The sequence below is a fragment of the Zeugodacus cucurbitae genome, chromosome X (assembly GCF_028554725.1).
Source record: "Zeugodacus cucurbitae isolate PBARC_wt_2022May chromosome X, idZeuCucr1.2, whole genome shotgun sequence".
NCBI classification, from domain to species: Eukaryota; Metazoa; Arthropoda; class Insecta; order Diptera; family Tephritidae; genus Zeugodacus; species Zeugodacus cucurbitae.
The window spans coordinates 29,020,180-29,033,649 of NC_071672.1; the positions used below are offsets into that span (position 1 = coordinate 29,020,180).

At 36.5% G+C, this 13,470-nt stretch overlaps 1 protein-coding gene across 1 annotated transcript in view; it reads right to left on the minus strand.

The window, feature by feature from the left end:
- Window positions 1-1,319: 1,319 nt before the first annotated feature.
- Window positions 1,320-13,470, minus strand: part of LOC105220512 (glutamate receptor ionotropic, kainate 2-like) — a 41,571-nt gene continuing 29,420 nt past the window's right edge. The window contains exons 12-15 of the mRNA XM_054235377.1: window positions 9,205-9,462; window positions 3,764-3,961; window positions 1,787-2,177; window positions 1,320-1,721 (exon numbers count right to left, since the gene is read on the minus strand). Of these exons, the coding sequence (XP_054091352.1) occupies window positions 1,435-1,721; window positions 1,787-2,177; window positions 3,764-3,961; window positions 9,205-9,462 (1,134 nt within the window). The 3' untranslated portion in view covers window positions 1,320-1,434. The remainder of the gene's footprint in view (window positions 1,722-1,786; window positions 2,178-3,763; window positions 3,962-9,204; window positions 9,463-13,470) is intronic.

The window sequence follows — 13,470 nt, forward strand, 5'->3', positions numbered from 1 at the left end:
CAAAATTTCTTCAATAAATTCAATAAATTTAATGTTCGGTTGCACCCGAACTTAGCCTTTCCTTACTTGTTTAATGGTGAATTTGTAAATTTGACTAAATTTGTTTCGTTCATACATACACATATTCAATAGGGACCAGGGTATTTCATGTTCGTTTCCGTTAGAGTGAGTTTTATTTTGTGCTGCACGCGCTTACACACTTGATTGCAGTTGAAAAGAATTACACTATTTTGTTTATAAGTAAAAAGAGAGCAACAATGACTTGTCATTGTATTTAGTCCTCAACTGAGAAAAAAATAGAAACACTGTAACAAGCATTAGGCAGGGCGCAGTGTTTATTGTGGTATGCTAGCGGATGAATTAGCATGTTGCCATTTTGAAAATAAGGGCGTGGCTAACAATTAGAAGGTAAGCGTTGATTTTCGATCTACATCTACTTAACCCTCCTAGTTACGCTATGAACGAGTTAGTAAGTTGTAGTTGTAATAACTTTTTAAGTAAAGTCAAACTTAACAGAATCCATCAAGTTTAAATCAATTTATTCTGTTTGTCTTGATACAAATAATGCGATAAGAACAAAGTGCTCAAATTTATCGATCAATCCTTCTTTCTTTGGATCTTCTTTGCGTTCGATGCCTAGCAGTCTTTTGGCATCACAATGCATTGGCTTCAGCTGTCATCCAATGGGACAGCTGTCGGAGAGTCAGCCTTTGAAGTTAACCTAACGAAGGAATGGAAGGACCTCATACATAAACGATTTATTTGCACGAATAGAGTCCTCTTCGAAAATTTTTCTTACTTAACGTGTGTTATTGCTGATAAAACATTCGAACGACGGAAATGAGTCGGCATTACTTTTTAGTTAAGATAATTTTTTCAGTGGAATGGATGGAATACCAAAATGTGCCGGTGCCTATGGACTACTGACTCACGCTGCCACTCTGCACTATCCTCAATCAATATTCGATTAGCACCAACAAATACAGTTTCAATTATTACTTTTTAAATCACAACAAGAACTGCGTCTGCTAATGAAACGATTGAAAGCGTTTAGAAAGGTCTATGCCGACAGGTCGTCTACTACTTCGAAGTGTACAGCCTTTCGTTCCTATTCACAGTATGAAAGGTCCACAATAATTCACACCAGATAAAATGAACGGTCGTGCGGTTCGTATGATCTCCAGCAGCCTAATTTTGATTTTTTTACCTGTTTTTGGATCATTTCGCAAAATATTTAAGCCACTTTATATCAAGAACACACCTTTAAAGGCAAAATTTTGCATTCAGTTTTACGAAAAGGCATAAATAAAAGACAAAAGTGTTTTTCAAAATATATTTATAGTTATCATAAAATTATATAAGTTTATAATACAATTTGAATATGTAAACTTACTGACTTACTATGCTTTAAAATAATTATACTTACTTACATAACTAATCAAAATAATTGTAATGCACCCCACCCCTATTTGGTATAACACTCCCTGTATCGGCTGGCACGTAAGTGGAGTCCGGTGGGAATTTCGCAGAGCTACCCTTTAGGGATTGCCGTTGTTTGGACTCATGACAATGTGTCGCATATCTCAACTCTTCTGCCATTTCAGAACACAATATTTGTGTTTCGGTCAACTGTAAAGTCTTTTTGGAGTTCCAACAAAACTCTAAAATGGCAACAACAACTGCTAAAGCTAAGCCACATAGTAAAACTACGAAAACACCGCCTTCATTGAACGAATTATGATTAGTATAAGTATTTATATGTAATTATTATCTATGCCACTTTTACCTATATTTTCTACGCCCAATGCATTTGCTTTCGACTCTTTACTTTTTTCATCCCGATTGCAAACGTCACCAGTATTTTTCCACCATTTATCATACAATATTTGTATGATTCCTTTCTCTTGTAATTCCAAAATCGCCAAAGATATGGGATCACGCCAGGTTGAACCTTTTGGTGTGGCAATTCCGTACCCTTTCGAATCGAGTAGCCCGCCAATTTGTGTTAGGTTACAGTCACGTTGTACGGCGTAATCTAGCATGGTCGACTCCATTAGAAAGGCATAATTCCCCTCAATGACACGTTTAATGCCTTCTTCATAAGTCTTTACAAACACCGACGAACGACGGGCTTCCATATATTGCCACATCTTTTGGTAAGTGTCGATTTTTGAATCCTATAAAAATAACGATATATTAATTACTTAAATTTAATTACGGACCAAGCAAGGTCAGGCATAAGAAGAAATTATTGATTCTTGAATTATCTTCGTTTATGATCCAATATAAGGTTTCTTTTGAAAAACCTAGTGGGGTTGCACTCCGGGAGTGCAGGCAGAAGTGAAAACTTGAACTTATGGCACGTTGGGCACTTTTTTTGGTGAGCATTTTTAGGTGCGCTCGCGACATGAGAAATTGTACATAAAAAATCAAGTTTATCAAGGCAATGTGGGCACTTTCTGAATGGACATGAAGTATATATGTAAATATAGAAACTATATTCGAAGGAAGTGGTTTTATTTAAATGAGTAAATATTAGTAAATAGCAAATACAAAATTTATCAATTCTCATCCATAATTTCAACAACTCTTACATCATCATTATCAGGATTTTCATCAAATTCTAAAACTGAAACAATAGGTCTATGGTAACTAAAGTATGAAATGAACAATTTTGATTTAAATCTATTTATATTGCTTGTGAATACTGCATCAATAGTAGTTTTGTATTTTGTTGTGCTAAGATTGCGATCATTTGACATCGTTAAATCAAAACGTTCATGTAAAAATTCAATTAATGATTGATTTGATTTTTGACATCTGCAAAGTATATATTGAAATCTCCACTTAAAATCATAGGATAATGATCAAATCTTCAATTAATTTTCATCATAAATAGTGCTGAAGCAGCTTTAGAATAAATTTGAATACAAGAACTCTCGTATTGCTTGTAAAGACTGTTTTGGTGAAATATAAACGGCAGCCATTATTATTGTTTGTCCATTATAATGGCATTGGGAAATACATATATCACAATACCATAGCAGCAACACAAGTCAAATGAAATATTTAAATAAATAAATTTTCCGTTTAATATTCATTTATAAAATAAATATAAAAAACTCTCAATCTCGTCTGTCTCGAGGGCACGAACGAATGCCAATGCAAAGAGCACGTATAGTATACATATATTATAAAAATGCACGCGGAGTATATCTGTGTAAAATCTCATCTGCCGCGAGAACGACTGAAAATGCTCACCCACAAAAGTGCCCAACGCGCCATAAGAAGTTTTCACTTAAAAAAAAATAATAACTCAAATTCTGGACTGTGCGCATATCACAAACTATTTTGAAGTAGATCAGAAACTGCCCATATGGTACATTGAATTTCTGCAATAAAAGTATGTGAACTGATCTAGCTGTCCCTGGCTTAATGGAAGCTGGGAGGAGTTCAGATCCAACCTAACATTCTATATTAAAGATATGTAGTTGGCTAAAAGCGAAAGTTTCAGACAATTCATACCCAAAGAAAAAGGGCAGATGATGGAAAAGTTTATTTAAAATGGAATTAGGACAGACAGAGTTAGTGACAAGGCAATATGTGTCTTTCAGTTTTAAAAGAGCGTTCATCATTGCCTCTCATCAGCGTTATCAAGGCCTTCGTGTTCGGTTACCTGAAATCGTTAGATTTTTAGAGTAATACATTATTTACATATACATTTATACAATACATTCTATCTCGCAATGAAATAAATAGCTACCCTAAAAAATGTCATTGTTGATCCTCCTTCCAAGGTTCCATATGAAATATCAGTTTGCTCAGCTAAATCCGAGGCGCCCTCGATTGGAGTTATCATACGTTCTACCGTTAGGAATGCAGCCAAATTAGCCGTATATGATGATATAATAATTAGTGTAAAGAACCACCAAATCCCACCAACAATACGAGTTGATACTGCCTATAAGTAAGATGTACGAAATTGAAGAAAAACACATATATTACATAATATTGTCATGATTTGGCAAAACTTTATATTGAACAATTAAGATTAAGAGCTGTTGTATATAGTATATGAAGGATGACAACTCCTCAACCGATTTCACTATTTTTTCACCACAAAGCTACATTATATCCAAGACTATCCTAAGAGATATACGGTATAAAGCCCATCAGATGTTAGGTATATGGGAGCTTGGTGGAAGTTATGAACTGATTTCGCCTATTATTGACACTGAGACCCATTATTAGAAGAAAAAGATGTTCTCTGAATTTCTATAAAATATCTCAGAGATTTACCTATATTTTCGTTAAATAAATTATTCATCTGAGGTTCTCATGTGATGTTACCTTCACTGTACTATTAGTGCCAAGCTTCATTCTGATATCTCCAGTGGTTCTGACTGCAATTCATTTGGGGCTCATCAGCATATCTGTGGGTTGTATCCCCAGACCAAAGATGTTTCTCTAACGTCAATTGCTTTAAACAGCCCTGAAGAGGAAAAGGTCTAGGACAGATTAAGGAAATTGCATTGCCGGCTGCTCTGAGCAGTCAAATTCGTCAATTTATTATTAATTGTTTCAATGTCCGGTTACACAGATGGTGTTAAGGAAGTTTTCCACTAAGAGTCTATTAATTGCGTTGGCACAATCTGTTACTTCAACAATTTTGACCTGTTATACTGAAAGGAACTCATTAAGTTAATGTACCGTCTGTGTGAAGATTGCCTGGTCCTGAAAATATTGTGTTTATATTTTATACATTTTTTTGATATTTTTTCGGTCGCATTGCCAATCTAGCCCGAGTGTTGTATACGGTGCGAGTATGAAACTCAATAAGTATGAGATATGTTACCATAGTGGTCTGACGACCAGCTTTAACTATAACATATTGTCCTCCTGAGAAGAACCACATTCAGCCGCTATGGTATATATACATGCTCATCTTCTTTCACATTCTGTTGGACCCCTTCGTCACTTTCCACTGATTAGTTGGTGGCCAGAAGTAAAACAACTTTTCGAAGCGAGTCACATCTACTCCTTCACTCCACTGCCTCGCAACTGGTCCTCTTGTAGCCGGGCCTTGAAACTGATGGTTCATTACAGTCCCGCCCAAGCTATCGCTTCCTTAAGGAATGCCGCTTAGCCGTTTTCTTGCTTAAAGCAATCTCTGGAGCTCGGAATCGTTTTCCTGACTCTTGTGTTTTTTTATTTGTAGGGTTAGGATTTTAACATTATGCCAAAGGTGAATAGGCCTTGCATATTGTTCGCTCCATTCTCCTACTATCCCTCCTAGGTTAGGTTAGGTTACCCCTCCTAATTCCCTTCCCACTCAAGTTTTTGAATATTTATACTACATATACAGTGATGAACAAAAGTATTGGCACAGCAAGATACTTTGACTTTAGCACTGTTTTTTACCACTTATATACAGTCGCTCTCAGCTTATTTCGTGTAAGCAACAATTTTGATAATACTGATATGAAATTAATATTTTTTGCTCTGAACTAAATTAACGAATGATGCAATTATATTGATAATTTAGTTTTAAATACAAAACATGTAAACAAATTTACGAAAGTATGAAAATTCAATATTTTATTAAACAAAAACCAAAAACACTCATAATTCATGGGTCACAGCTTATTTCGTGTGTCGATTTTCGTTCATGTGATACATGCAAATAACGGATGCAGAAAACTAACGGTAAATCAAAGAGTGAACTATGAATACTTAAAGTGCCTTGGAGACGATCAAATAATTGCGTCAAACACTTTAAGTGTGTTGGTGTCGTCGGCTCTCGTCGGCTACACGTACGCTACACCGACCTGTTGTCGGCTCTGTTTGATGAAAATCAAAAATTTAAATAAAAAAAAAATAAAATAAATAAATAAAATAAAATTAAATTAAATTAAATTAAATAAAATAAAATAAAAGAAAAAAATAAAATAAAATAAAATTAAATAAAATAAAATAAATAAATAATTTAAAATAAATAAATTAAATTCAATTAAATTAAATTAAATAAATAAAATTAAATTAAATTAAATTAAAAAAATAAAATAAATAAATAAAATAAAATAAAATAAAATAAAATAAAATAAAATAAAATAAATAAATAAATAAATAAAATAAAATAAAATAAAATAAAATAAAATAATAAAATAAATTAAAATAATAAAATAAAATAAAGTAAAATCAAATATAATAAAATAAACTAAATAATATAAAATAATACAAAAATTGAGAAATTTTTTTTCATAAGAATTGCAGCACATGCCAATAATAGATCTTCATCATCCGACGATGACATGATGACCGTTCGTTACGAGCTCAAAACTAAACTGATGTTTGACGTGTTAATTTGAACGATTGCGAGCAACACATGATTGAACATCACTAACACATATGCACTGTTTGACGCAATTATTTGATCGTCTCCAGGGCACTTTAGAAGCAGTTTATGTTCTAAAAACAATGCAGATCAGTTGCAATTACGCGGTATATCAACATGGGTCCACGCACTTCAATTGAAAAACGCGAATTAGTTATTAAACATTTTCAAAGTGGAAAAACGCAAAAACAAATTGCTGAAATGGTTGATTTAAGTTCACCTACAGTTCAATATATAATTCAGCGCTTTGTTCGTGAAAATCGCGTGCATAACAATGGTCGAAAGGCTCCTAATAAAATTTTTAATGAAACGGATGAGAGGTGGATTTTAAAAAAATTAAAAAAGTACCAATGTTAAGTGCTCCAGCGGTGACCAAAGATGTTGAAATGTTTCTCGGCAAAAAATGTCATCCAGAACTGTGCGCAGAATATTAAGGGATTCCAATTTTCATGGGCGAACAGCACGGAATAAGCCTTTTATAAATAAGAAAAATAAGAAAGCCCGTTTACAGTTCGCAAAAGACCATTTAAACAAGGACAATGCTTTTTGGAATACGGTTATTTTCGCGGATGAGAGCAAGTTTAATCTTTTTGCGTCAGATGGTAAAGCATACGTATGGCGGAAACCAAATACTGAGCTCCAAACAAAAAATTTACGCGCAACAGTAAAACATGGTGGCGGTCATGTAATGGTTTGGGGTGTATGTCATCTGCAGGCGTTGGTAGATTGGAGTTTATAGACTCCACTATGAATAAAGAAGTGTACCTAGACTTACTGAAGCAAAATTTCCTTCAAAGTGCAGAAGACCTGGGTTTACGTGACACTTTTCGCTTCTACCAGGACAACGACCCTAAACATAAATCTGGTCTTGTACAAACTTGGCTCATTTGGAATTGTCCACACCTCGTCCAAACACCTGCACAGTCACCAGATTTGAACGTTATTGAAAATGTATGGCACATTCTGGAAATTAATATTAGAAAACGCCACATTTCTAGCGTCCAAACTCTAAAAGCGGCTTTGAAGGAAGAGTGGGGTAAAATATCGCCAAATTATACAAAAAAATTGGTGGAATCAATGCAAAACCGCATGAAAGCTGTAATCGAGCAAAAAGGCTTTTCCACAAAATATTGAAATTTTATTTTTGTTTACTTTTTAGTAAGAATTTTTATATCACACGAAATAATCTGTGACCCATGAATTATGAGTGTTTTTGGTTTTTGTTTAATAAAATATTGAATTTGAATACTTTCGTAAATTTGTTTACATGTTTTGTATTTAAAACTAAATTATCAATATAATTGCATCATTCGTTCATTTAGTTCAGAGCAAAAAATATTAATTTCATATCAGTATTATCAAAATTGTTGCTTACACGAAATAAGCTGTGAGCCACTGTAATAAGTTTTAAATACAAAAAAAAAATCCTTAGTTAGGGCGAGTAATTATCAATTATATTTCCTTTAATTCATTTAATTATCTCTCATATTTACTTAATGGTAGTTATAAAACAAAAAAAAGTACTCATTTTAGCGAAACAAAAGTATTGGCACACTCTATAAAATTATGCTATTTCGTTTAATTTTTATTAATTATGGCAACTCTTTTTTATAGTACCGTTATGTATACACAACCACATGTGTTGTTGTAAGAAATCAAATTTAAAAAATCAGTGTGCTTTTATTTTGTAGTTAAAATTTGATTGACTTTTATTAAAATGGGTTGCAAAAAATGTGAAACCAACGTATCTCAGCGAAAAATAATATTATATTTGCATAATCAGGGTAAATCGTAAGCTGAGATTGGTGAAATGATGGACAGAAGCCGATATACTATACGGAGTATTATTCAACGTTTCAGAGGTGCTGCATCTTTGCAAAGCGAAAAACGAACAGGCCGGCCCAAGGCTTTAAGTGATCGCGAACGTAGCCAAATAGACACGAAGGTAAAAAAGAACCCCAGAATATCATCCACACAAATCGCTGCGGAAGTTAAGGAAGAGATGGGAAAAGATATCCATCCAATAACGGTCCGGAGGACACTGCATGAAGCTGATTACAGTTCTCGCGTAGCTAGACGTAAACCTCTCATTTCGAAAGCGAACCAAACGAAGCGTTTAGCTTATGCGAAGGAGTACATAAGCAAGCCAAGGGACTTTTGGGACAGTGTACTCTTCTCAGATGAGAGTAAATTCAATATATTTCAATCTGATGGTCGACAAACTGTATGGAGAAAGCCTAACACCGAATTGCAAAAAAAGAACATTGCTGCTACTGTTAAACATGGCGGTGGAGGGGTGATTGTGTGGGGTTGCATGTCCTGAATATTGGAGCAGAAACAACACAAAAATTGGTTTCATCAATGCCAAACCGGCTGGAAGCAGTCATTAAGCAAAAGGGCTTGGTCATAAAATATTCATTTTTTATATAATTTACTACTTTGTTCTTGTTTTCTTTATATTTGTATGGAGTGTGCCAATACTTTTGTTTCGCTAAAATGAGTACTTTTTTTTGTTTTATAACTACCATTAAGTAAATATAAGAGATAATTAAATGAATTAAATGAAATATAATTGATAATTACTCGCCCTAACTAAGGATTGTTTTTTGTATTTGAAACTTATTATATAAGTGGTAAAAACCAGTACTAAAGACAAAGTATCTTGCTGTGCCAATACTTTTGTTCATCACTGTAGATTTAGACATACAAATGTTGGTATATTTCAAGTGTACTTACATCATCAGTTACAACATTCAAATGTAAACAATAACAAAATTCGAATTACCTTATTGTGAACTTGAAACACTTACCTTGGGATTTAAACCGGATCCTTGTCGTAGAAACGTACCGGTTATAAACCAAAAACTGTTTGAGACGGAGAATTGATTTTCAACAATATCAGATTCTTTCACGTAAGGATGTGGATTATTCCATTCATATGGCGAAAATCGCGCCATCACAAATAGAGTAAGTGAAACAAGAACATATGCAGCAAGCACGTATAACCATATTTCCATTGCCAATGGATTCATGAATGAAAAGAGTCGTGTTGGCTGGCTGGTTGGAACCTAAAAAATTTTGAATTCTATTATAACAAATATATGTATGTAGCGATATACATATATAGTACTAGCTGACCCCGCAAGCGTTGCCTTGCGTGAAATTATTAGTTTTGAAAAGAAAAGAATGTTTAATTGATATTGAGTTGAAAAGTATTTATTTGCGAAAAAAATTTTATGCAACGAAGACATTTTTGGAATTTTACAATTTTCATAATTTAAATCAAATACAATTATCAAAAAATTATAATATAACTTAAAAAAATGTCTTAACAAAGCAACAATGATAACCTTCAAAATATTTTTAGTATGTTTTTTTTATTTATGTTGTCAACTGAAATAAAATTATGTTATTACAATCTTTCTAGCATTTCTTCCATATTTGTTTACTTTTTAACCTCCCCTGTACTCCCTGGATATTTGAAGACTAAAATTAACCAAATCGGTTCTGCTATTCTCGACTTTCAGCGAGATTAACGAGCAACAAATAATTTATATGTACATACGTACTTACAAATTATTTATTTCCCTAGATATCCATGAACATTTCAAGACTAAAACTAGCCAAATCGGTTCAGTAGTTCTCGACTAACAGCAACTGATTTTTATTTATATACAGTGGAACTTCTCTAACTCGAATCATCATAATGCACAAAAAAAACTTCGAGTTAGAGAGACTTCGAGTTATAGAAATTTTTATTAAAACATACATTTTTCAAAAAGTTGTTAAATATAGTTTTATACACAGTTTTATTTATTTACTTCGCAAAATTTTTATATATGTACATACATTTTTATGTAGCCATGGGGGATGGGGTCATATGTAGAAGTTCACGCAAGTGAGGAAAGTTTCTGATTGCCATTCACTTGGGAGTGGCCAGGAACGATTCTTTTACATATGACTCAAGCAGCTCACGACTTCCGGTTTTAGAACAAGGGGATGCCAACAGACAAGAGAAACCCCCCGTTTGATGACGACCCCTGCAAACGTACTAAGGATCATGATTTGAGGGCATGCACCTGGAATGTCCGGACCCTTAATTGGGAAGGTGCCTCTGCCCAGCTGGTTGATGTCCTCAAACAACTAAAGGCCGACATCACCGCCATCCAAGAATTGCGATGGACGGGACAAGAACGGACGAAGGTGGGTCCTTGTTACATCTACTACAGCGGCCATATAAAGGAGCGCAAATTTGGTTTTGGATTTGTGGTGGGAGAGAGACTCCGTCGCCAAGTCCTGGCATTCACCCCGGTGGATGAACGTCTTGCCACAATCCGCATCAAAGCGAGGTTCTTCAACATATCGCTGATTTGCGCCCACGCCACAACGGAAGAGAAGGACGATATGACCAAAGATGCTTTCCATGAGCGCCTAGAACGTTCCTATGAGCGCTGCCCCCGCCACGATGTCAAAATCGTGCTTGGCGATTTTAACGCCAGGGTGGGTAAAGAAGGTGTCTTTGGCACAACAGTCGGAAAATGCAGCCTCCATGACGAAACATCGCCAAACGGCCTGAGGCTGATCGACTTCGCTGGGGAAATATGGTTGTCTCAGTACCAGATTCCAGCACAAGAAAATTCATCAAGCAACATGGCTGTCCCCTGATCGAAACACGCGCAATCAAATCGATCACGTTGTGATAGACGGAAGACATGTCTCCAGTGTTTTAGACGTGCGTACGCTCCGAGGACCAAACATTGACTCGGACCATTATCTAGTAGCAGCAAAGATACGCACTCGCCTCTGTGCAGCAAAGAATGCCCGTCAACAAACACAAGGAAGGTTCGACGTCGAAAAGCTGCAATCACAACCATCAGCCGAACGATTTTCTACTCGACTTGCACTACTGCTCTCTAAGAGCACTCATCAGCATCTCGATAGAAGGGAGTTGTGGAACGGCATCTCAAACTCATTGTATACCGCTGCAGCCGAAACAATTGGTCTCCGGCATCGCCAAAAAACCAGTTGGTACGATGAAAGTTGTCGTTCCACAGTGGAGAGAAAACAGACTGCCAACCTCGCAACGTTGCGAAAAACCACAACACGTTCGGGGTGGGATAGATATCGAGAACTGAAGAGGGAAGCGAGACGCATTTGCATACGTAAAAAGAAAGAGGCCGAAATGCGTGAGTATGAAAAGCTTGAAAAGCTGGCCGACATGGGTAATGCTCGAAAATTTTATGAAAAGATCAGGCGATTTACAGAAGGTTTCAAGACCGGAGCATTATCATGTGGGGACCGATGAGTTAATCTTGTAACGGATGTCCAGAGCATACTGGGATTATGGAGGGAACACTTCTCCGACCTGCTGAATGGCAGTGAAAGAACAACACCAGGAGATGGCGAACCGGATTCCCCAATCGATGACGATGGAATAGATGTTCCATTACCCGACCATGAAGAAATTCGAATAGCAATTACCCGCTTGAAGAACAACAAAGCGGCGGGGGCCGATGGATTACCGGCCGAGCTATTCAAATACGGCGGCGAAGAGCTGATAAGGTGCATGCATCAGCTTCTTTGTAGAATATGGTCGGAAGAAAGCATGCCCGACGATTGGAATCTCAGTGTGCTCTGCCCAATCCATAAAAAGGCAGACCCCTCAATCTGCGCCTATTATCGTGGTATAAGTCTCCTCAATGTCGCATATACGGTTTTGTCGAGCGTATTGTGTGAAAGTCTAAAGCCCACTGTCAACGAACTGATGGACCTTATCAGTGTGGCTTTAGACCTGGAAAATCGACAATGGACCAGATATTCACCATGCGCCAAATCTTGGAAAAGACCCGAGAGAGAAGAATCGATACTCACAACTTTTCTTCGATTTTAAAGCTGCTTTCGATAGCACGAAAAGGAGCTGCCTTTATGCCGCGATGTCTGAATTTGGTATCCCTGCAAAACTAATACGGCTCCGTCAGGATCGGTAAGGACCTCTCCGAGCCGTTCGATACCAAACGAGGCTTCAGACAGGGTGACTCGCTATCGTGCGACTTCTTCAATCTATTACTGGAAAAAATAATACGAGCTGCAGAGCTAAATAGAGAAGGTACAATCTTCTACAAGAGTGTACAGCTGCTGGCGTATGCCGATGATATTTATATCGCCGTTTGTTCTGCTTTTTCCAGACTAGATAAAGAAGCGAAGCGTATGGGTCTGGTGGTGAATGAGGACAATACGAAATATCTCCTATCATCAAACAGTCAGCGCTCTCGCGTCTTGGCTCCCACGTCACTGTTGTCAGTCATACCTTTGAAGTAGTAGATAGTTTCGTCTACCTGGGAACCAGCGTTAACAACACTAACAATGTCAGCCTTGAAATCCAACGCAGAATCACTCTTGCCAACTTTGTTACTTTGGACTGAGTAGGCAATTGCAAAGTAAAGTACTCTCTCGACGAACAAAAATCAAACTCTACAGGTCGCTCATTATTCCCGTCCTGATGTATGGCGCCGAAGCGTGCATGATGACAACATCCGATGAGACGACTCTTGGGGTTTTCGAGAGAAAGGTTTTGCGTAAGATTTATGGTCCTCTGAACATTGGCAACGGCGAATACCGCAGACGATGGAACAATGAGCTGTACGAGATATATGACGACATTGACATAGTTCAGCGAATAAAAAGACAGCGGCTACGCTGGCTAGGTCATGTTGTACGAATGGATGAAAACACTCCAGCTCTGAATGTGTTCGATGCAGTACCCTCTGGAGGAAGCCGCGGAAGAGGACGACCTCCACTTCGGTGGAAAGACCAAGTGCAAAGTGACCTGGCTTCAATTGGTGTTTCCAGTTGTCGCTAATAAGCAAAAAGGAAGAACGAGTGGCGCGCTCTGGTGGATTCGGCTATAATCGCTTAAGCGGTTTCTAAGCCAAATATATATATATATATACATACGTTAAAATATGTATTCCGTAATTTCGTTTGTTACAGTTTGCTATTGTTTGGCTCTTGACGTCTATATCCCATGCCTTTGTTAGATGATTTATGCAATCCATAAGTGTAATATCATATTTTTT